The 21,607-nt window shown below is 45.4% G+C and overlaps 1 protein-coding gene across 1 annotated transcript in view; it reads right to left on the reverse strand.

Annotated features, from left to right (window-relative positions):
- kiaa0825 (KIAA0825 ortholog) overlaps positions 1–21,607 on the reverse strand; it is a 180,568-nt gene that overhangs the window by 131,980 nt on the left and 26,981 nt on the right. The window contains exons 6-9 of the mRNA XM_080765788.1: positions 15,649–15,816; positions 13,174–13,244; positions 11,597–11,812; positions 5,402–5,682 (exon numbers count right to left, since the gene is read on the reverse strand). Coding sequence (XP_080621914.1) covers positions 5,402–5,682; positions 11,597–11,812; positions 13,174–13,244; positions 15,649–15,816 — 736 coding nt within the window. The remainder of the gene's footprint in view (positions 1–5,401; positions 5,683–11,596; positions 11,813–13,173; positions 13,245–15,648; positions 15,817–21,607) is intronic.

The raw sequence follows: 21,607 nt of genomic DNA on the forward strand, positions 1-21,607 counted from the left end.
GTCACTCATTCCCATTTTACTTTTTCGTTTTGTTTCTTGATTTATGAAGATAAGGTTGAAAATGGGTGAAGTGCTTTTTTGAATTAGCCACAAGCATGTGGTGTGGTGGGGTGGTGTGGGGGGGCATTTCGGGGGAGTTGCAGACAGTAGGAGGCGGTTTACGAGCAAAGGGGACTTGCGCTACAGGTGTTGCAGTACCGGGGCGCAGAGGGCATTCGTGCGGGGGGGGGGGGGGGGTCCCAGTAATGCCTTTTGAAGGGGAGGGGGTCAAACGTTAAAGGCATATATTATGGGGTCGATAAAAGCACAATGTGGACGTCATTAGCACCTGTCAGTCAAGGTCGGGGATAAGGCGAGAGAGGCGAGGTTGAGGTGGTTGGGATTGGGACATGTGAGGATGATGAAGATGCAACAAGTGCCAGGTGAGATGGTTGGGAGTGGGACGGTACCCGGAGAACTCGCCAGTTTACCGCGATTAAGTGCATTTTAGTTTTACTTCACCTTCATGTAAATTGCATTGAATTGAGAGATAGTTGTTTAGAGTTAACACTAGAGAAAGTAGGAATGCTAAAAGTATAAACACCAAAGTACAGAAACAATGTAATGCATTAGTAAACAATTCCTGAAATGGTAGGCCTATACTTATCATTGGTATTCACTTCACATACTCACCTTTTTATTATCATCATCTAGCTGAACATTCAATTGCAAAACATTTTGGAAATTAACTATAACATCTGTGAGTTTGACATACTACACTGATGAAGACAGCATGTTAGCATAACGATGAAGACATTGATGAAGAATTTTCGCCGTGGCAAGTTCTCCGGTATTCATTGGGACATGTGAGGTGGATGAAGATGGAACTAGTGCCAGGTGAGATGGTTGGGACATGTGAGGTGGATGAAGATGGAACTAGTGCCAGGTGAGATGGTTGGGACATGTGAGGGGGATGAAGATGGAACTAGTGCCAGGTGAGGGGGATGAAGATGGAACTAGTGCCAGGTGAGATGGTTGGGACATGTGAGGTGGATGAAGATGGAACTAGTGCCAGGTGAGGGGGATGAAGATGGAACTAGTGCCAGGTGAGATGGTTGGGACATGTGAGGTGGATGAAGATGGAACTAGTGCCAGGTGAGATGGTTGGGACATGTGAGGTGGATGAAGATGGAACTAGTGCCAGGTGAGGGGGATGAAGATGGAACTAGTGCCAGGTGAGGGGGATGAAGATGGAACTAGTGCCAGGTGAGATGGTTGGGACATGTGAGGGGGATGAAGATGGAACTAGTGCCAGGTGAGGGGGATGAAGATGGAACTAGTGCCAGGTGAGGGGGATGAAGATGGAACTAGTGCCAGGTGAGGGGGATGAAGATGGAACTAGTGCCAGGTGAGGGGGATGAAGATGGAACTAGTGCCAGGTGAGATGGTTGGGACATGTGAGGTGGATGAAGATGGAACTAGTGCCAGGTGAGGGGGATGAAGATGGAACTAGTGCCAGGTGAGATGGTTGGGACATGTGAGGGGGATGAAGATGGAACTAGTGCCAGGTGAGGGGGATGAAGATGGAACTAGTGCCAGGTGAGATGGTTGGGACATGTGAGGGGGATGAAGATGGAACTAGTGCCAGGTTAGGGGGATGAAGATGGAACTAGTGCCAGGTGAGGGGGATGAAGATGGAACTAGTGCCAGGTGAGGGGGATGAAGATGGAACTAGTGCCAGGTGAGGGGGATGAAGATGGAACTAGTGCCAGGTGAGGGGGATGAAGATGGAACTAGTGCCAGGTGAGGGGGATGAAGATGGAACTAGTGCCAGGTGAGGTGGATGAAGATGGAACTAGTGCCAGGTGAGGGGGATGAAGATGGAACTAGTGCCAGGTGAGAGGGATGAAGATGGAACTAGTGCCAGGTGAGGTGGATGAAGATGGAACTAGTGCCAGGTGAGGGGGATGAAGATGGAACTAGTGCCAGGTGAGGGGGATGAAGATGGAACTAGTGCCAGGTGAGGGGGATGAAGATGGAACTAGTGCCAGGTGAGGTGGATGAAGATGGAACTAGTGCCAGGTGAGATGGTTGGGACATGTGAGGGGGATGAAGATGGAACTAGTGCCAGGTGAGGGGGATGAAGATGGAACTAGTGCCAGGTGAGAGGGATGAAGATGGAACTAGTGCCAGGTGAGGGGGATGAAGATGGAACTAGTGCCAGGTGAGGGGGATGAAGATGGAACTAGTGCCAGGTGAGGGGGATGAAGATGGAACTAGTGCCAGGTGAGGGGGATGAAGATGGAACTAGTGCCAGGTGAGGGGGATGAAGATGGAACTAGTGCCAGGTGAGGGGGATGAAGATGGAACTAGTGCCAGGTGAGGGGGATGAAGATGGAACTAGTGCCAGGTGAGGGGGATGAAGATGGAACTAGTGCCAGGTGAGGGGGATGAAGATGGAACTAGTGCCAGGTGAGAGGAGAAGAGGGAGGCCAAAGAGCAGTTGTGTAAAGTAACCAGGTACATTTCCTCAAGTACTGTACTTAAGTAACACTTTGAGGTATTTCCATATTACCAATACTTTTACTTCTACTCCACTACATCTCGGATCCAAATATTGTACTTTTACACTCACTGTGCGTTGCGAAGCAAAACCTAACCTTATTCCTAAATGTAACCTCAGTGAAATTAAACCTAACCTTATTCCTGAACGTAACCTCTGTAAAACTATAATACAATACAATCAACACAAAAAATGTAGTTGAATTAATGCACTAATTCGCCTCTCTGTCTCTCTCTCTCTCTCTGTCTGTCTCTCTCTCTCTCTCTCTCTCTCTCTCTCTCTCCCCACCTCCTGACCTTTGTGTTGGACAGGCCCTGTGTTGCGTCGGAGCTCCTGAAACAGAATGTCTCCCACAGACAGACATCATTCCCAGGTCTTTACAGCTCCATTCTGCTGCTTTTAGTGCGTCTGGCACACAGAGCTATAGACACGCACACACGCACAACCCTCCCTGGACGCCTTAACCCATTCTGACCGGGCACCCATTTTGGTGTTAGCATCATGTTATGCTTTACCTATTGAAAAACAGCAGATCTACAAGCTCATATCGCGCCACCGAGTGGCGCGATACGAGCTTGTAGGTCTGCTATTTTTGAAAAATTCGAAGAACGACTGACATTTTTAGAATCTGATCTCAGGTCAGAATGGGTTCATCAGACCAGTGTGTGTCCAGTGGAAACCTCGTATGAATCTGATCTCAGGTCAGAATGGGTTAAACAATAAATCCAACAAATAGTGTCTCGCAGCGAAACACAGCTGTTTCCATTGCTCCTTTGGTGTCATTCGAAGGTGTAAATCTTTTTACGCGCACGGAGACGGCGATATTTTTCCATTATATTATGAAACTAAATGGAACGGAATACAATTATGGCCATGTGGAGTTATATCGTCTCTGTCGGGTGGAAACCTCATTACGTCCAAAACTGTTCGTTACGTTTCAGGATTCAAATTAAAAAACATCAAAAGCGTTTTGAGCTTGTAGATCTGCTGTACTTTTGATGATTTTGGCGTGGCGCTGTAGTATGATCAAGTAGGGTCGTTAATTTACAAAAACTAAAAAAAACACAAAAAGCTAAAATATGGATATAGGAGGTTTCTGCCCACGACAGCAACGATATATGGGTAGTTGCCAACAGGGGCGTTTCATTTTTACAGGGTTTTGTTTTCAGTTATAGGTCTCATCATGTTTGCGTGCTATTGCACACGCTATAAGAGATAAAGCATGTGTCAAGTCCTCGCCAGCACTTCATCCTGACTAGTAGCTACTACTCCAATACTTCACTAAGTTCAAGTACTGTCATTACTTGAATAACAAACTAGTAAACTAGTAAAGGTCGAGTTTACAATACAATTATAAGCACATTATGCATTATATATATATGTATGCACTGCAAGAGGGTACTCTAGTAGAGCATAGTGGACGTGGGTTTCTGGAAACACTGAAAAATCTGCCATTCAAAAAAAGAAAAAAAATTAACGGCCGATTTTTCTGTGGGTTTAAAAAAACCACGCCCACTGCTATATGCTCTATGGCAGTGGTTCCCAAACTTTTTCATGTCAAGGAGCACCAAATTGACACTAATTAGCCCGCGGACCGCCATTTGAAGAGATATGCCAAGGACCCCCATGAGAGGCTCTAGCAATGATTCTCACCCCGTCCTCTGTTTGACATGCATTAGTCTACTCTACGGACGAATTCTCTGTGTTAAAAAACACAGAGAAAACCTGTGAGTCGAACGTACTGGATATAATATTCTGTTACTACTTGAAATGGTTAGGAAAAAGGAACAATCTCTGGCAGTGGGTGGATTAGTTATGTCTTTACTCCGGCAGTAAATGAGGTAAAACAGGTAAAGCCAACACGGGGAGGCTACGTATGCCAGTTATTGTGCCGCACAACGTTTTCTGTATGCCAGATATTATGCCACACATACTAGAGTTGTTAGAAACGTCCAGGAGGTCTGCGCCAACTCTGAATAGTTATAAATCCCCCCAAAAATGTTCTACACTAACATTTAACGTCATTCAAAAGTTTTATACATAATTGTGAATTTTAAGGTGTTTCACTGGTGGATACACAATCAATGGAGCATTGTGCTGTGGGCCAAAAGGGACGCCCCCGAATAATGCGTAATAATAGTGTGTGTGTGTGTGTGTGTGTGTGTGTGTGTGTGTGTGTGTGTGTGTGTGCGTGCGTGCGTGCGTGTGTGTGCGTGCCTGCGTGCGTGTATATGCAGACATCCATCTCATATGTTGGTAGTGATGTAGTCCCTCAGCCTATGCTGGTATAGTGGACCAGGTCTTAATGGTTTAACTTACACCCTGGTCTTGGTGGAGGTCGTGTGGTCCCTCAGCCTATGGGATAATGGTTTAACTTACACCCGGGTCTTGGTGGAGGTCGTGTAGTCCCTCAGCCCGTGGGATAATGGTTTAACTTACACCCTGGTCTTGGTGGAGGTCGTGTGGTCCCTCAGCCTATGGGATAATGGTTTAACTTACACCCTGGTCTTGGTGGAGGTCGTGTGGTCCCTCAGCCTATGGGATAATGGTTTAACTTACACCCTGGTCTTGGTGGAGGTCGTGTGGTCCCTCAGCCTATGGGATAATGGTTTAACTTACACCCTGGTCTTGGTGGAGGTCGTGTGGTCCCTCAGCCTATGGGATAATGGTTTAACTTACACCCTGGTCTTGGTGGAGGTCGTGTGGTCCCTCAGCCCGTGGGATAATGGTTTAACTTACACCCTGGTCTTGGTGGAGGTCGTGTGGTCCCTCAGCCTATGGGATAATGGTTTAACTTACACCCTGGTCTTGGTGGAGGTCGTGTGGTCCCTCAGCCTATGGGATAATGGTTTAACTTACACCCTGGTCTTGGTGGAGGTCGTGTGGTCCCGCAGCCGGTGCTGGTAGTGGAGCAGTCGCTGATGCACGTGGATGCACGAGGCCAGCAGCGCCGGCAGGTTCCTCAGGGGGGCGGCGTAGGGCACCTCCAGGGCCCGCTGCTCCAGGCGCTCCAGCAGGCAGCACGCCACGCGGCCGCACGCCTCCACGAAGCTGCAGCGCACCTCCAGGAGAGGAGGCTCCCTGCAGGCCTCCGCCAGGGGGAGCAGGCCGTCCACGGCATCCATGATGGCGCCGCAGAACTGTGGGAGAGAGGAGACGAATTATAAGTGTGGACGATTAATTTATTGTCACACAGAACCGATTTGATTATGTTGTTTTAAAAAAAAATTACATTGAACTTTGGAACATGTGAATGAAAGAATAAATTTCTGTTTGCCTGGTAGTCAAACAAAATCACACCACGTGTGAAGTGAGGCAATGTTTCCGAGATGAAAGAAGGCAGTCCTGGTGGCATGATTAATGTGCATATTGAAACATAGGTTCAAAGAAAGGTCAGAGAGAGAAACGTTGGCAGAGGTCCTCAGCCATCAGAAGACCTCCTGCAGAACTGCACCACAAGCAGCACTTATCTCATGTTCACACTATGTGTCCTGGAGAGCCTCCCACAGGGACCCTGATGCGCGCACACACACACACACACACACACACACACACACACACACACACACACACACACACACACACACACACACACACACACACACACACACACACACACACACACACACACACACACACACACACACACACACACACACACACACACAGATGCGGCTCACAGCAGAGCACAGGGCACCACCGCCCTAAACAACATGTAGGGTTGTTGTTAGTAGGAATAAACACAGAAGCACCCGGGAGGAAGTGGACTAAGGAAGGGGAGGAGACAAACCGAGCGCCCAGAGGCAAAATAAGTATATATACTTTTAGCGGCGCTATAGGCGCTCCTATGCACAGCTTTGTGTGTATGTGTGTCTGTCCGTATGAGCACGGAATGTGCGCAGCTGATTGGCTCGGTTCCCAGACATGCGCGTGAACAATAATGTACAAAGTAAAGTGCAACGCAGGTCAGTTTTACTAAGTATCTATGTGCGATTGCACGTCTGTGTGCGCGCGTGTGTGCGTGCGTGTGTGCATCGCCCGCAAGACTGACATGATAGTGTGTTCAGTTCAAACAGCCCAGTGATTGACGTCAATACTGCTGTACAGCATGTGAATGAGAGGGTTACTGTAAGTGTGTGAATCCGGACAGCTCTTATCCAGAGCCGATGGATCACTCTGAGTGTTATAGAGCGTTGTGTCTGTCTGAGTCTGCACGGACAGGATCAGGATCTCTCTCTCTCTCTCTCAGCTAAGCTCCTAACGACTTCATGCAGTCAGATATTGACCTGGTGGTGGAACCGGGGGGGACCACGGTTCTCAGGCCCGTTTCAGCCCCTGCACCGGAGCGTCCTTCTCCTTTTATAGTGGGGGTGAAACGTAGCGTGAGTGAGATTGTAAGGTTGTCAATCGTGTCCACATCGGACCCCCCTCCCCCCTCCATCGAACGGTAACAGTCGAAGACAAGATCTCCAGTAATGGAGTGCAGGAACGACTGCGTAAACTGCGAAGGTGAATGATTGATTGATCTTTTGGACGTGTATCGAGGTTTTTTTTGCCCCATCTGTTGAAAAATTTAACCTTTTTTTCCTTCTTTTTTTTTTTGGATCACTCACACGACCAAACTGCTGGTAGCTCTGGGAGAGTCGGAGAAATATATCGTCTTGCGTTTGGGTGGAAACCTCATATGTCCAGAACTGTTCATTTCAAACGTTCAAACTCAAAACACGGCATATTAAAGTAGAGCAGATCTACAAGCTGCTTCTGTTGTGTGAGGCTGTAGTATATGATCAAGTATAGGGGGGGAAAATGAGCGCGAGTGAGATTGTATAAGGTTGTTAATTTATGGGGAGGAAAGACAAAATACGGACAAAATGTTTTAAATGTACGGAGATAAGAGGTTTCTGGGCCGACAGCAGCGATATGGTGGTATACCTGATCCTGCTTTATGGCTTTATGATGGGCCCGGGGTTCATAACTCACTCGTAGAGGTGTGTAAATTTTAAGGGTTGAACTCACACACACGTGTGACTCCTTGGCTCCCGGTCTGATCCTCTGCCCATGATTCTCCACGAGCTGTCAATGGTGAAAGCACAAGGTGCTGCACGTGTGTGTGTGTGTGTGTGTCTGTGTGTCTGTGTGTGTGTGTGTGTGTGTGTGTGTGTGTGTGTGTGTGTGTGTGTGTGTGTGCGCGCGTGTGTGTGCGCGTGTGTGTGTGTGTGTGTGTGTGTGTGTGTGTGCGCGCACACACACACACACATACTAAGAAGGGACTTAAAACATTCAGAAAAAGTTGAATTGATACCATTGTGAGCCTGTAATACGGCTATGTGCCCAAAATGCAAATGCCTGCAGGGTCAAAGTATAGTAAAAAAAATAATAATAATGATAATAATAACAGATTCCAAATACTGCATGTGGCATAGGCATATAGCACTAACAGATTCCAAATACTGCATGTGGCATAGGCATATAGCACTTGCACTAACCTTGAAGACCTTGCAGGCAATGTAGATATTATAGTGTTTATAGTTTCAATATACAGATTATTGATTTTCTTTAGGTATTCTACTATTAGACTGAGGATCGGTTCTTGGTTTGCCTATACTGTATGATCCTAGACGACTATTTCAACGCATTTGATTTATTACCTCGTCTCATGTTGTCCCTGTCTCACTGTAAATCACTTTGGATTAAGAGCGTCTGCTAAATGCCTGAATTGTTCATTAATCAGCAATAAAATAATGACAACAATTTAGATGAGTTATTATAATTAGTCTATAGATTTCTTAAATTGTCTAAAAGATGATAACTTAACCTTTTCTGGTATGCTTAACTTTTTATCTAATTTCTAAAGATTTTTCATCAGAAGAGGGTGTCAAAAATATTGTAAATTGTTTGGCACATTAACTTATATCAGCAACAGTGCCCGCTATGCATATTACTTTTATACCGTATGCCACATGCAGCCACCACCGTCAATTAATACGGCCTGCAGGTTAATATCAGAATACTGATACATTTCAGCAGGTTGCAATTCCAAACATGCAAAGATGACCCGCTTTTGAATTTTTATGTCCAATGTATTTGTATTTTATAGTTCATAAAGTTAACATAACTATAACTAAATGCATTTGAAATTAAATGAAAAAAGTTACTTTCCAGGAATCAAATTAAAAAATAGCAAAAAAAAAAAAAAAAAAAAAGAAGGAAGGAAGGACGGAAAATCAGGATTTGGATTCAAATATAGCAAAAGAAAGGTGATCTAGATCGGCTATTGTTGCTACGACAGAAATATGCAATCTGGAGTGAGTGTGGAAATACAGAATAGTGACCCTCTCTCCGTCGTCAAAGTTGCCCACCCTGCCCTAAATGCTCCGACTTCCCTTTGGATTTGTACGGTAAGTATAACCCATTCTGACCGGGCACCCATTTTGGTGTTAGCATCATGTTATGCTTTACCTATTGAAAAATAGCAGATCTACAAGCTCATATCGCGCCACCGAGTGGCGCGATACGAGCTTGTAGGTCTGCTATTTTTGAAAAATTCGAAGAACGACTGACATTTTTAGAATCTGATCTCGGGTCAGAATGGGGTTAATCAGACCAGTGTGTCCCCCAGTGGAAACCTCGTATGAATCTGATCTCAGGTCAGAATGGGATAATGTGCAGTAAAGCAGAAGCAAAGCAGACAGAGTATCCAGGAGATCTGGGCTGTATAGAATGACCCCAGAAAAGGACCCGTATGGAATGCATGAGGCCTGAAGCTGCATGCGTGTCATTCAACATGCACCTGGCTGCCAATAAGAAAAAGGTTGCGTCCATCTAAACTAAAATGATGGATGTATACAGCAGTGTACAAGTTGACCCACATGTCATAATACTGTATGTATGCTAATGCAGCCCGGCCGTCCGCGCGGGTTTCATATATGTACGGATGACCTCTGTGTCGTGGGTGGAGAGAGACCTTCAAAAAGCATAAAAAAGTAGCAGATCTACAAGTTTGCGTTGTATACTTTGGATGCTTTTGTATAGTATAGGGTCATCCATTTACAAAAAAACAAACACAAAACAGATATGGAGGATATGGAGATAAAAGTATTCTGCACGACAGAGACGATATAAAAATAAAAATTAAAGACAGAAAAATAAGTGTGGAGGGAGGAGGGGGGGCTGCGCGGGGGGGGGGGGGGGGGGGGCTGAGGTGCGAATGCATGAATATAAATGAGTGGAAATATTGATCCATCATAATGCCTTTGAACTGGCCATATTTCATGCTTGGGTCTCGTATAGTAATTTGCTCTCTGCTCAAACATCGTGGCATACAATATGTATGTGTCAGAAAGAGAAAAAAAAGTAAAGAGGACATGGGTGGGAGAGGGGGGGGGGGGGGTATATATGTCAGGAATAAACCTCTTATGTCCATTTTCTGATTTTCTTTCATAAATGGACACCTCTACTTGATCATGCTACCGCGTTACACAAAAGCATCAAAGGCAGGAGATCTGCAAGCTGGAGACGCGACGCCAAACGGCTCGCTTCGAGCCCGTCAATCTGCTACTACTTCTGCCTGCACTTTGGAATTTGAATCCTGAAAAGTACGCCGTTTTGGGACATATGAGTTTCCCACCCCGACAAGAGAGCGATATGTAATATCTAACAGGCCGTGGCGGTTCTCTGGGATGTTCTTGTCAGACAACGTACATATACGCCTCGCTCTGGGATGCAAATGCATGCATGTATAACCTTTGAGCTGAGAGGCGCTCATCTTTGAAGCGTTGACCTACACGTAAATGCCTTGTACGGGTCCTGAGCCGAGACAAATTCTGACACTCGTTAGCAACGAAGAGAGACAGCGAACGCTGTCAGTGTCTAAGAGAGGGGAGAGAGAGAGAGGGGAGAGAAGGGGGTGGAGGTGTATAGATGCCTACGTATAGTACTCATAGACCGAGGGTTCACAAACGTTCAAGCCGTGACCCCACAGAATGATAGATAAATATTCACTTTTGGTGCAATAATGGTTTTCTATATTTCTTTCATTCATTCATTCATTAGAATTAAAACGTTAAAAGCAGAAAGAAATCACAGGTTGAAAACAAGTAAAGCCTGATTCATATACTTTGTATGAATCATTGTATGATGACACGGCGCGTGTGGAAAGATCTACAAGCCCACAGGTGTCACGTCACAATGCGTTGCAACTCGCGAGCTACAGTATTCGTCTTAACATGTGACTAAGCTCTGCTGTATACGCCATATTGTGAATTAAGCCTTTTGAGGAGAACCGAGGAAATACCATAGGAATAGGAATAGAAATGTTGCTGTCGGACAGAAACCTTATGACCTTATGTCAAAAAATACGAAAACCAAATATGGACAGACGAAAGACATAGCCATGTTCCAGTCTCTCTCTCTCTCTCTCTCTCTCGTCCACTTTAAATCCCCTCTCAAGAAAGAACCTACGCGCCTCCTCCGTTCCCATGGTCAGTCCCGGCCTGATCCAGGGTGTCAGCCCCAATGTCAGGCCCAAACCATCTGGCCTGGCCCACCTTCCCTTGATACTGCAGGTACCCTGATACCCTGTATCATTTAGCCAGGCAGCAGTAAATGGAGGGGAAAATGAACCGGGGACGTCGCGCTCCACGAGAGGCACGCACACGCGAGATATCTCGTGGATGGCTTGGAATGGGTAAAACAGTGAAAATAATATGAGAGAGAATGAGAGGGAGGGAGATATATATACAGAGAGAGAGAGAGAGAGAGAGAGAGAGAGATGGATTTTACAGCTCTAGGGAGATATGTGAAGCCATTGGGGGTTTATACAGGTTCAGGTGTGTGTAAATTAGGTGTGTGTGCATGTGTGTGTGTGAGACTTTGTGTGACTGTGTGTGAGTGTGATGAACAAGGGACTGTCTCCCTCTCCAGTGTGTGCGCGCGTGTGTATGTCAAGGACCCCCAAATTGATGTGTTCTCATCTCATCTGAAAAGGTTTTGTGCCACGGAAAATGCAAATTCACACACACACACACACACACACACACACACACACAGGACTACCTTGGCAATCATCTTGGGAGTGTCGCTCTCGGCGTAGGCATGGTGGGAGGCGCCATCTCTGGTGGGGGCGTGGCATAGGGCGATGTGGGCGTCGTCCTCCTCATGGCGTTGGAGGGTCTTGGCGCACACGTCCTCCAGCACTACTTTGACACAGTGTCCCATAGGGGGCGCCAGAGTCCGGAACGCAGAGCGCCAGTCACACTCCAGGACCACCACCTGTATATATGGGAACAAACAGGATTGATTGATTGATTGATTGATTTGGACTTAACAGTAACAGAACACGTACAGTAGTGTTGTGCGGGCCGACCTGTAACCCGCAGGGCGAGCTGAGCAGAGTAAAGATATTTTAACTTTACTGGCGGGGCGATTTTTACAAATGATTATTGTTGCCACGAGTCCTGGGAGGAAATTTGCTCAGCCTACCAGATTGTTGTGTTGCTGTGCTGGTTGATATCTCAATCCCCAAACAGCGCACAGCCGCACACGCTCCCAACGCGCATGCATGAGCACACCCCGCAGGCACGTAGCAGTAGTGCAGCCACCGCTGCACACAATTATCATTGTCAACTTTTCTCACCACAACGGACAGACTATTCTAAACCTTTTTTTACCTTTTCCCTGTGCATCCTTGAACAGTGGTGAGTTGTGTTTCATGTCTACTTAAGTCATAAGTAAATGGTTGGACTCCATCTTGCCTCTTGTGTTCTCAGCGGGCGTGCGAGTGTGTGTATGTGTGTGTGTGTGTGTGTGTGTGTGTGTGTGTGTGTGTGTCTGTGTGTGTGTGTGTGTGTGTGTGTGTGTGTGTGTGTCTTTGTTTGTGCGCACGTGTGTGGAGTGTATAAGTGCAAGGAGGACAAGTTAGACAACACTAAGGTTTTCAAATAGTTTTTCTCAGGTCTTTAGTGGAGTTTTCTTTCAGCGTGCAGTGACAGTCCTGTTATTATAAAGATACTATTAACATTGAGTGACTGGAGTTTCTTCCAGCGGTGAAATGTCCCTCTAAAAGGACATGCGCAAAATGCCCCTGAGGGCTTGTTTCCATTGTGGTCCTGTGTATTCAATTCATAAATACATGCAATGCTACTGTAGTATACAAGAGATCATCAAAGTAAATCACAGAAAAGCAATTGTGTGCGTACGTGCGTGCGTATTATGTTGGAAAGCTAGAAGACTGTTGGTGGTAGGGCATTACACATCTTGGTGGCATAATAGTAGAATTAATGTCTGACTGCACTCTATGATAATAAAGTACCTGTATTCAAATGGTCTCTGTGTGGTGGAAACAAAACTGCTCAAAGCTAAACTGTTACTTTTCAGGATTCAAAATCGTAAGATCAAAAGTAGCAGATCTACAAGCTAGTCTATAAGCTTGTAGATCTGCTACTGATTTCTTACTTACTATATACATATAAAGTATTATATTATTGTGTGACACTGTAGTATGATTACGTATAGGGCGTTAATTTACGGGGAAAAAACACAAGAAGTTAAAATATGGAGATATGGGGTTTCAGCCCGACAGCAACGATATTCAATTATATTCATTCAATCAATCAAAAAGATATGCATGTTACCTCTGGTCTGTGGAGGAGACTTCCATCCACTGTAGTGACATCTGACTCATCTCTGCTCTTCTTCAAAATGCCTGAGACACACAAAAAACAGAACTCCATTATGCCATTTTGGGCGGGAACCCCTTTTGGTGTTTTAAACATTATAATTTAGCTATTGAAAAATAGCAGATCTACAAGCTCATATGACGCACTAGGAGCATGTAGGTCTGCTATTTTTGAAAAATCGTGAACATATTTATTTCAGAAAACTGGAGGATTTAGAAGATTTTTTTTAAATTTCGAGGTCAGGCCTAAATGGGTTAAGCACCGCATAGAAGATGAACACAGTATTTATGCATATGTTTATTCTAATGGTACATATACATAAATTACATAATGCTTGAGCTATAAGAACCTCGAATGGGAGGCCAGCGCAAGGTGAACACAGAACAGCGAACAAACCCGACAACCCACACGGCACAGAGTTCACGAACCCGCCGGCTTGAAAGTGAATGCTAAATGTGTTCCGAGACATCTATTATTTAAGCGTGAACATTTCCATATCACTCATGAATCACGGCCCCGATATTATGTGCGTTTAAAAGCTCACAAATGGGCGCCCGGGCGCCGTGACATAAAAGACTATAGCGTTGCACTGTGTGGATGTCTCGCGGGCCACTCCGCTTGTGCGTCATACATATATATATATATATATATCCGTGTCCCCGACATTACTGTCCTGTTGCGACGTGGCGATCAGTGAATACACGCAGGCTGTCTCAGAGGCAGCAGCGGGGAGCCACGCTGGCTGAGCTCTCTCTGCCTGATGATGGCCAAGTCTAAATGTGAAGAGGCCTTGGATTTGATTTGAACCCCCGATAGCGTCAGGCTGTGTAACGGGTTAATCCTTAGAGGGAAGGCTGAGAGAGAGAGAGAGAGAGAGAGAGAGAGAGAGAGAGAGAGAGAGGGAGAGGGAGGGAGTGGGGTGTGTGGTGGGGTGAGGGTGGGGGGGTATCTGAATTAAAAGGCGCTAACATCAAGGCCGCCAGTTCTCTAATCAGGAGGCGAGGAGCGAAGACCCCAGGCGAGGCAATTTAACCGAACAAGACTGCCGCCGTGCAACGAGCGATGGGTGCGGAGGGAGTTTGGGGAGGAGGGGTCTGGGGGGGGGGGGGGGGGGGGTGCGCAAAGCAAGTGAACGCGTCACTCTTTGACCTTTAAGCCCCATCTGATGAATTTCTGGTAATTAAGCTGTTTGATTGCCTGGAATTAATGATTTGGATAACTGGCCTTTAAAGGCTGTTTACCTCTCTGTAAATTGAGCCTTTTCTGCAAGTCGAGTTTTTTTACCCCTCTTTTTTGTAAATGTAACCTTTATGGAAATTACTCCACGCACCAAAGAGCTTTTCATTTAAAGTCCTCGTCGATGAGCAGGCGGTTCAAAGGGGAGAGACGGGGGGGGGGGGGGGGGAGGCTACTACTTACCCAGAGATAATTCCCTGGTTACAATAACACATGACTCGCCCGCAACTTCTGTCGAGGGAAGTTAGTTCTCTGTAGTCTGCACGGCTATATAGCCTTCTGGGAGCTATGGTGCTCTGACTGCCACCATGTGGAATGCCCTGATACCGTCCATATGAAGGACCATCAATTATTCAGCATTTTAGCCACGGACCACCACTTGATGAGATTTAGACTCTTAGACCCAAAACTAAAGAATATTTAGTTCATATTTAGCAATTCCACGCTGTATTTTTGTTGAGCAAAAAATGAAACCAATTTGAGCGATTCTTGCTCAAATGTGAATCTCGATTTTCTTCCACAATTTCCATGAAATATTGTCTTTAGTTTGTAGTTACTGAACATTACTACGTTCAAAATGTGCAACCTGCAGAGACAACTAGGGATGTCCCCATCACGCTTTATTTTTGCTCCCGATACGATTCCGATCATTTGATTTTGAGTATCTGCCGATACAGATTTTTTCCCGATCCGATATATGAACACTTATGCTAGATCACAATAGTACAATATCCAAAAACACAGACATGTATGCAGTCTAATATCATGATATATTATGCATTATACTATTGATACAGAGATGTCCCGATCGGGTCCAATTTCCAATCAGAGTGTTAGAGAGGAAAACTTTTGGACAAAAATAGCATATCTACAAGCTCTCAACGCGTCGCGCTGCGACACGTTGAGAGCTTGTAGATCAGCTATTTTCAGGGCGCAGTTAGCTAGTGGAGATGTGGTGTACGACATGGATTTCTAAACCAATTTGTTCAACGCAAAATATACTGTGTTCAAGTTCAGGAGACTTCAGGGAAAAAAAGCAATTCTCCTGAATGCTGCCTTCCGGCATGGAAAGGAGTGGCATTTGCATTACTTCCGTGGTCGGGAAAGGGCAGTTGTTTTACAGACGGGTAAAAGGGCAGGGGCTGAAGCCCCCTTTGATGTCTATGTGTGCACGTCCCTGGTGTGTGCACGTACCTTTGACGCAGGGCAGCTCCCCGGCACAGTTGATGAAGGCCATGTTGGTGGCCATCTCTTCCACGCTGCTCTCAAACTCCAGCAGGGCGCTGGCCAGCTGGGTTAGCGCCCCCAGCTGGTGGGAGGTCAGACTGAAGTGCCTGCCTTTCTTAGGGAACTCCATTGGTGCTGGAATGGAGGGTGGAGACGAGACAAGAGGCATCATTTTACATTCATCCGTCTAAATTAATCTGTTGAACAATGTTCGTACATTTTTAGCCACAAAACTTTTTCTGTCCCGCCAAGAGCCACCCACCCCCCCCCCCTCTCTCTCTCTCTCTCTCTCTCTCTCTCTCTCTCATAACCCACCCATGACCCCAAGTAGGGATTTTGAGCATCTGCCGATAACGTTTCTTTCCCGATCCGATATAAAATTTTTATAGAACACGTTTATGCCATTTCACAATAGTACAATATCCCAAATCCAGTCTAATATCATGATATGGATATAATATTGATACTAAATCAAAATCAAATCAAACTTTTTCAACAGCCAAAAGGCCGACCAAAGTGCTGAAAATGATGTTAATGAATGGAAGTGTACCATATGGAAACTGGACATACTCCAGTAAAGTACAACCTCAAACGTGTACTTAAGTACAGTAAATGTACTGAGATACTCTACATCACTGCAACAAAGAAAAGTGCATGTGTTTAACCTATTCAGGACGGGAACCCCTTTTGGTGTTTTAACCCATTCTGACCTGAGATCAGATTCATACGAGGTTTCCACTGGACACACACTGGTCTGATTAACCCATTCTGACCTGAGATCAGATTTAAAAAAAAATGTCAGTCGCTCTTCGAATTTCTCAAAAATAGCAGACCTACAAGCTCGTATCGCGCCACTCGGTGGCGCGATATGAGCTTGTAGATCTGCTATTTTTCAATAGCTAAAGCATAACATGATGCTAACACCAAAATGGGTGCCCGGTCAGAATGGGTTAAGCATTATGTTATACTTTAGCTATATTGAAAAATAGCAGATCTACAAGCTCATATGAGCTTGTAGATCTGCTATTTTTGAAAAATCGTGAAAATGTGTCGCAAATCTTTGAATATATATTCTTTCAGAGCGAACGATTTTAACTCAAATCTTTGCTTCTGGGGGGGGGGGTCCCTGGAACAACATATTTTCAGATGGTGGTTGGCGGCCAATTACATATATTTTTGGGGGTCCTTGACCCAATGTTTGACATAGAAACATCCGTTCTTCAGAGAACTATCATGATTTAGAAGACATTTTGTAGAATCGTCCTCAGATCTAAATGGGTTAAGGACTTTGTAGAACCGGTGGTGAAGCATTTAGGAGGCGGATTGCTTCAGGGTTAGTTAAGTGCTGTCGTGGAAGTGACATGATCTGATCTTAATCCTGCAGACTGTAGTCTTTGGCCTGAAGGGAGATACCGTAGAGCTGAACACGGGGGGAGGGGGTTGTTCCGGATGCCAGGAGTCCTTCAACATTATAAAACCTTTCCGCTGGTGGGTGTGGAAGTGGCATAATTCAGAAATGGTGGGGAGTTGTTTTTTTTTCACCACACGACCCTGTCCAGCTATTCTTTCTGGTGGACTGTGGAATTGCCATTGCCATACCATAGGGTTATTGTGAAGGGGAGAAAACGTTCCTATATTACAGCCTTGTAGAAACAGTAGACAACAACAATAAGAAACCCTTTGACACTCCCACGTATTCTGCCTGCTGCTTTCGGAAGAGTTGTCTTCTTTTGTCCCCAACTTTCTTTCTAGGATGATGGTGAAGGCAAGGCAGGTTTATGTGTAGGCTATATAGCACATTTCCACCTCAAGGCAATTCAATGTGCTTTGCAAAGAACATCAAGCAAAACTATTATAAAAACACATTATAAAAAAATGACGTTACAATACAATCTATCTATCTATAAATGTGTCTGTGTGTGTACAGTACGTCTGAAATCCATGTAACTCGAGAACTGTTTGCCTCACCGACTTCAAATTTGACACACACATTCCACACCAACACAGGCAGTACAGTGTCCGGCCGTGAACCAGCACAAAAGCCTCTGCCCGGGCTCTGAACAGGGCCCAAATTTGACAATTGATCACACCTGATCACCCTATAGATCTCCATATATGGAGCTGGCCTTCTGTGTTGTCACTGCTGTTGTATCCTTACCGACTCCCCTGCCAGTGAGGAGCCCCCACCGGGAGGACTTAGACGTCGTAGAGCCTTCGTCCTACTCCTCCCGTCCGCGGTGGTGCACCACTTTCCCACTGGGCCACCCAAGCGTAGCACAGTTCCTCTCACCTATCCATTTCGCTTCCACCCTCTCTCTCTTTCTCTCTCCGTCTTGCTTTTCATTTTCCGCCATCCCTTTCCGTGACCAACCGTGACACACTGTGACTGCCCTCCCCCCCACCACCACCCCCCTCCCCTCCCCACCCTTCCCCTGTTCCCTATCGGCGTATAAAGTCACATGATGGCTGGATGGTAGCGGCTTCGTGACCTTGTGCTTCTTTAGCGACGTGCTCTCAGCCTCTCTCCAAGTCATCTAAACTAAAGCATGCAGGCAGTCTAGTATAGCCCCCCTCCCCCCCTCTTCCCAGGCCCAGGTTATATGGGTATTTATAGCCCTCTTCCTCATGCCAAATGGCCGTGTAGCCGTGGCGGGGTCCAGTACACAGCCATCCAAACCTCATTATACCTTTGTCACTACGGCGGGGCCCAAATGGACGCCCGCCCTCGCAAGCCCCGGCTGATGGAGAGGGGGTGTTTAACCCATTCTGACCTGAGATCAGATTCATACGAGGTTTCCACTGGACACACACTGGTCTGATTAACCCATTCTGACTTGGGATCAGATTCTTAAAAATGTCAGTCGTTCAGTCGATTTTTCAAAAATAGCAGACCTACAAGCTCATAGCGCGCCACTCGGTGGCGCGCTATGAGCTTGTAGATCTGCTATTTTTCAATAGCTTAAAGCATGACATGATGCCAAACACCAAAACGGGTTCCCGTTCAGAATGGGTTAAGAGCACCCAGGTGTGTCATAATGGCCGCTATAGGACTACGGCGTGTGTTCCAGCACAGACTATACGGCGGCGAGGGGAAGAAGGGGGCGCTAACCGCCCGCCCCCAGCCAGAGGGGTTCAGCCAGAGGTCAAAGAGACGTGAATCAGTCAGGGGGGAGAAGAGAGAGAGGGGGAAAAAAAGAAGAATAAAGCCCTGGTGCCAAAGGTAAGGACGGCTTCATCCCTCTCCCCCGACGGCCACCAATAATGAGTTATTTAGTCATTATTTTCCGTAGGAATATTGTGCGCTTTTGGTGTTATCTCTGTGAATCACACAGAAATGTTGACAGCGGGTGTGATATAATGTTGGAATTGTACAACGAGGGAGGGTTGGCGAGAAAGAAATAAAATTGTTTCAATGGGCCTCATGCAGGAAATCATATAAAAAACAAATGTCCTCTTATTTTGTTTCTGTACAGCGCATGGTTTGCTCTTCTTTCGTCAGCATCCACTGAATATTATTAACACTGACTCAGCAGACGTAACATACTGAATATTATTAACACTGACTCAGCAGACGTAACATACTGAATATTATTAACACTGACTCAGCAGACGTAACATACTGAATATTATTAACACTGACTCTGACATAAACATACTGCAAATTATTAACACTGACTCAGCAGACGTAAACATACTGCATATTATTAACACTGACTCAGCAGACGTAAACATACTGAATATTATTAACACTGACTCTGACATAAACATACTGCATATTATTAACACTGACTCAGCAGATGTAAACATACTGAATATTATTAACACTGACTCTGACGTAAACATACTGCATATTATTAACAGTGTGACTCAGCAGACGTAACATGCTGAATATTATTAACACTGACTCAGCAGACGTAAACATACTGAATATTATTAACACTGACTCTGACATAAACATACTGCATATTATTAACACTGACTCAGCAGACGTAAACATACTGAATATTATTAACACTGACTCTGACATAAACATACAAAATCACCTTACAATGACGACATCAACACACCAACAATGACGGCAATAAAAGCCAAAGACACAAACCATGAGATAAAATGCAGGAAGCCATATACAAACAAATGTCCTCTTATTTTGTTTGTACAGTGCAAGGTTTGCAATATCTAGAAATGCACTCTGTCGAGCTGCCGACTGCTAATTGCGCAACTGCTGGTCTAAATCCTCTCTACTTTGAGTGCTACTAACTAATGTCTAATACGAATGCTGTTCTTAATCCGTTATTGACCTCATACCAACCTCGAAACGTACCTTTACCTTAGTTACCTTACCAAGAATGGTGGTCCCTTGTTGGCTGAGAGAGGGCACCGACATACATACATACATAGTACAAACCCAGCCGATTGCAGTACTTGCGGCCTCAAGCTTGCACAAGTAATGACAAATATAGCTGCAAGAAGCGATAAGACGAGGCCAAGCCATAAAAGCAATATGGCTGGTTGACTGGAGAATGGAGATGACGTTTTTGTTAGGGTGATTGGCTGAAAGTGTTGCCTGTCAACGCTGTACTCCCATAGCCAACCATGCATTAGCAGGGTCTGCACAAATGAATGGAAATGCGATTTCAAGGGGGAGTGGTTAACCAGGCTACAAAAACCTAGGAGTAGAGTAGATCAGGGGGGTTCCCAAACTTTTTTGGCCAAGGTACCCCTTGGGGGGTTTTTTTTCCCCCTCATCCTCGCAACACCGATAAGCATTAGAACTTTTTGTGTTAAAACTTTTCAAAGTCACAACACATTTTATTTAAGATGCCATCTTAGAACAGACTAGAATACCTATTTGACAGTGCAGAAACATAATTGCCTTCCTTGATGCATCAATTAGGCGTCAACGACCATCAGCTGGTCACAGTCACAGACACACTGTTTCCACACTTAGGCGTCTAGGCGCAGCAATTTTCCGCTCAGAGCCGGCATGTCTACCTGGTTTTTAGACAGCTTGATTAAAAAATAATTGAATTATTTTGCGGACCACACTTTGGGAACCACTGGAGTAGATCATAACATTCATACAATCATATAATTGGGAGATCTAAAGGTCAGAGGTCCTTTGACGAATGACTGTGAGCTTCAGTGCTTGACCGTTTCCCATGACCCCGTGATGATTCCGTGAAAAGCGAGCACAGAACTGCAAAAAAAAAGAACTACAAAAAGGTGGTGGAAGAGGAAAAGAGGGTAAAAAACATAGGACATAAAAAAGACTAGTCATTCAGCTACTAATATAGTCATATAGACTGAAGTAATTAAAGCGGGTCATGTTTGGAACTGTGACAGCTGAAATCAATAGTAACCTGAGGACCACATTAAGTGAAGGTGAGGGCAACATGTGGCCCCTGGGCCCGCCAGTTGCCCATGCATGGACTAAATTAATGGCAAAAAACAATGGATATCCAAATATTTTTCTAGGAGCCTTGATAAATTCCAGGACCCTTGATAAATTCCAAAACTGGAAAAAGTTGGAAAAAGGTTTTTTTCATTTATTTTTCAAAATGTTTCCAGGAATGTCATGACCGCGGGAACCCCGCCCCTAATAACATTGCATGGAAATACAAATTACAAAGCAAAGCAGGTATTGATGGCATGCAGGCCATTAAGGCCAGTTAGCCGTAAAAAAAAAACAATTCTCTTATGGGGGTCCCTGGCATATCTTTTCAAATGGGGGTCTGCGGGCTAATTATTGTCAATTTGGGGGTCCTTAACATGAAAAAGTGTGGGAACCACTGATTCAGGCAATTAGTCTCATCAGCCTATATGTTCATCTCTCCTGTGACTTAGTCCCAACGGCAGGACAACAGCGCGAGCGAGCGCACACACACTAGGCCTAGGGCAACACACTAGGCCTAGGGCAACATTG

This window comes from Protomyctophum bolini, assembly GCF_963924005.1.
Source record: "Protomyctophum bolini genome assembly, chromosome: 6".
Taxonomy (NCBI): Eukaryota; Metazoa; Chordata; class Actinopteri; order Myctophiformes; family Myctophidae; genus Protomyctophum; species Protomyctophum bolini.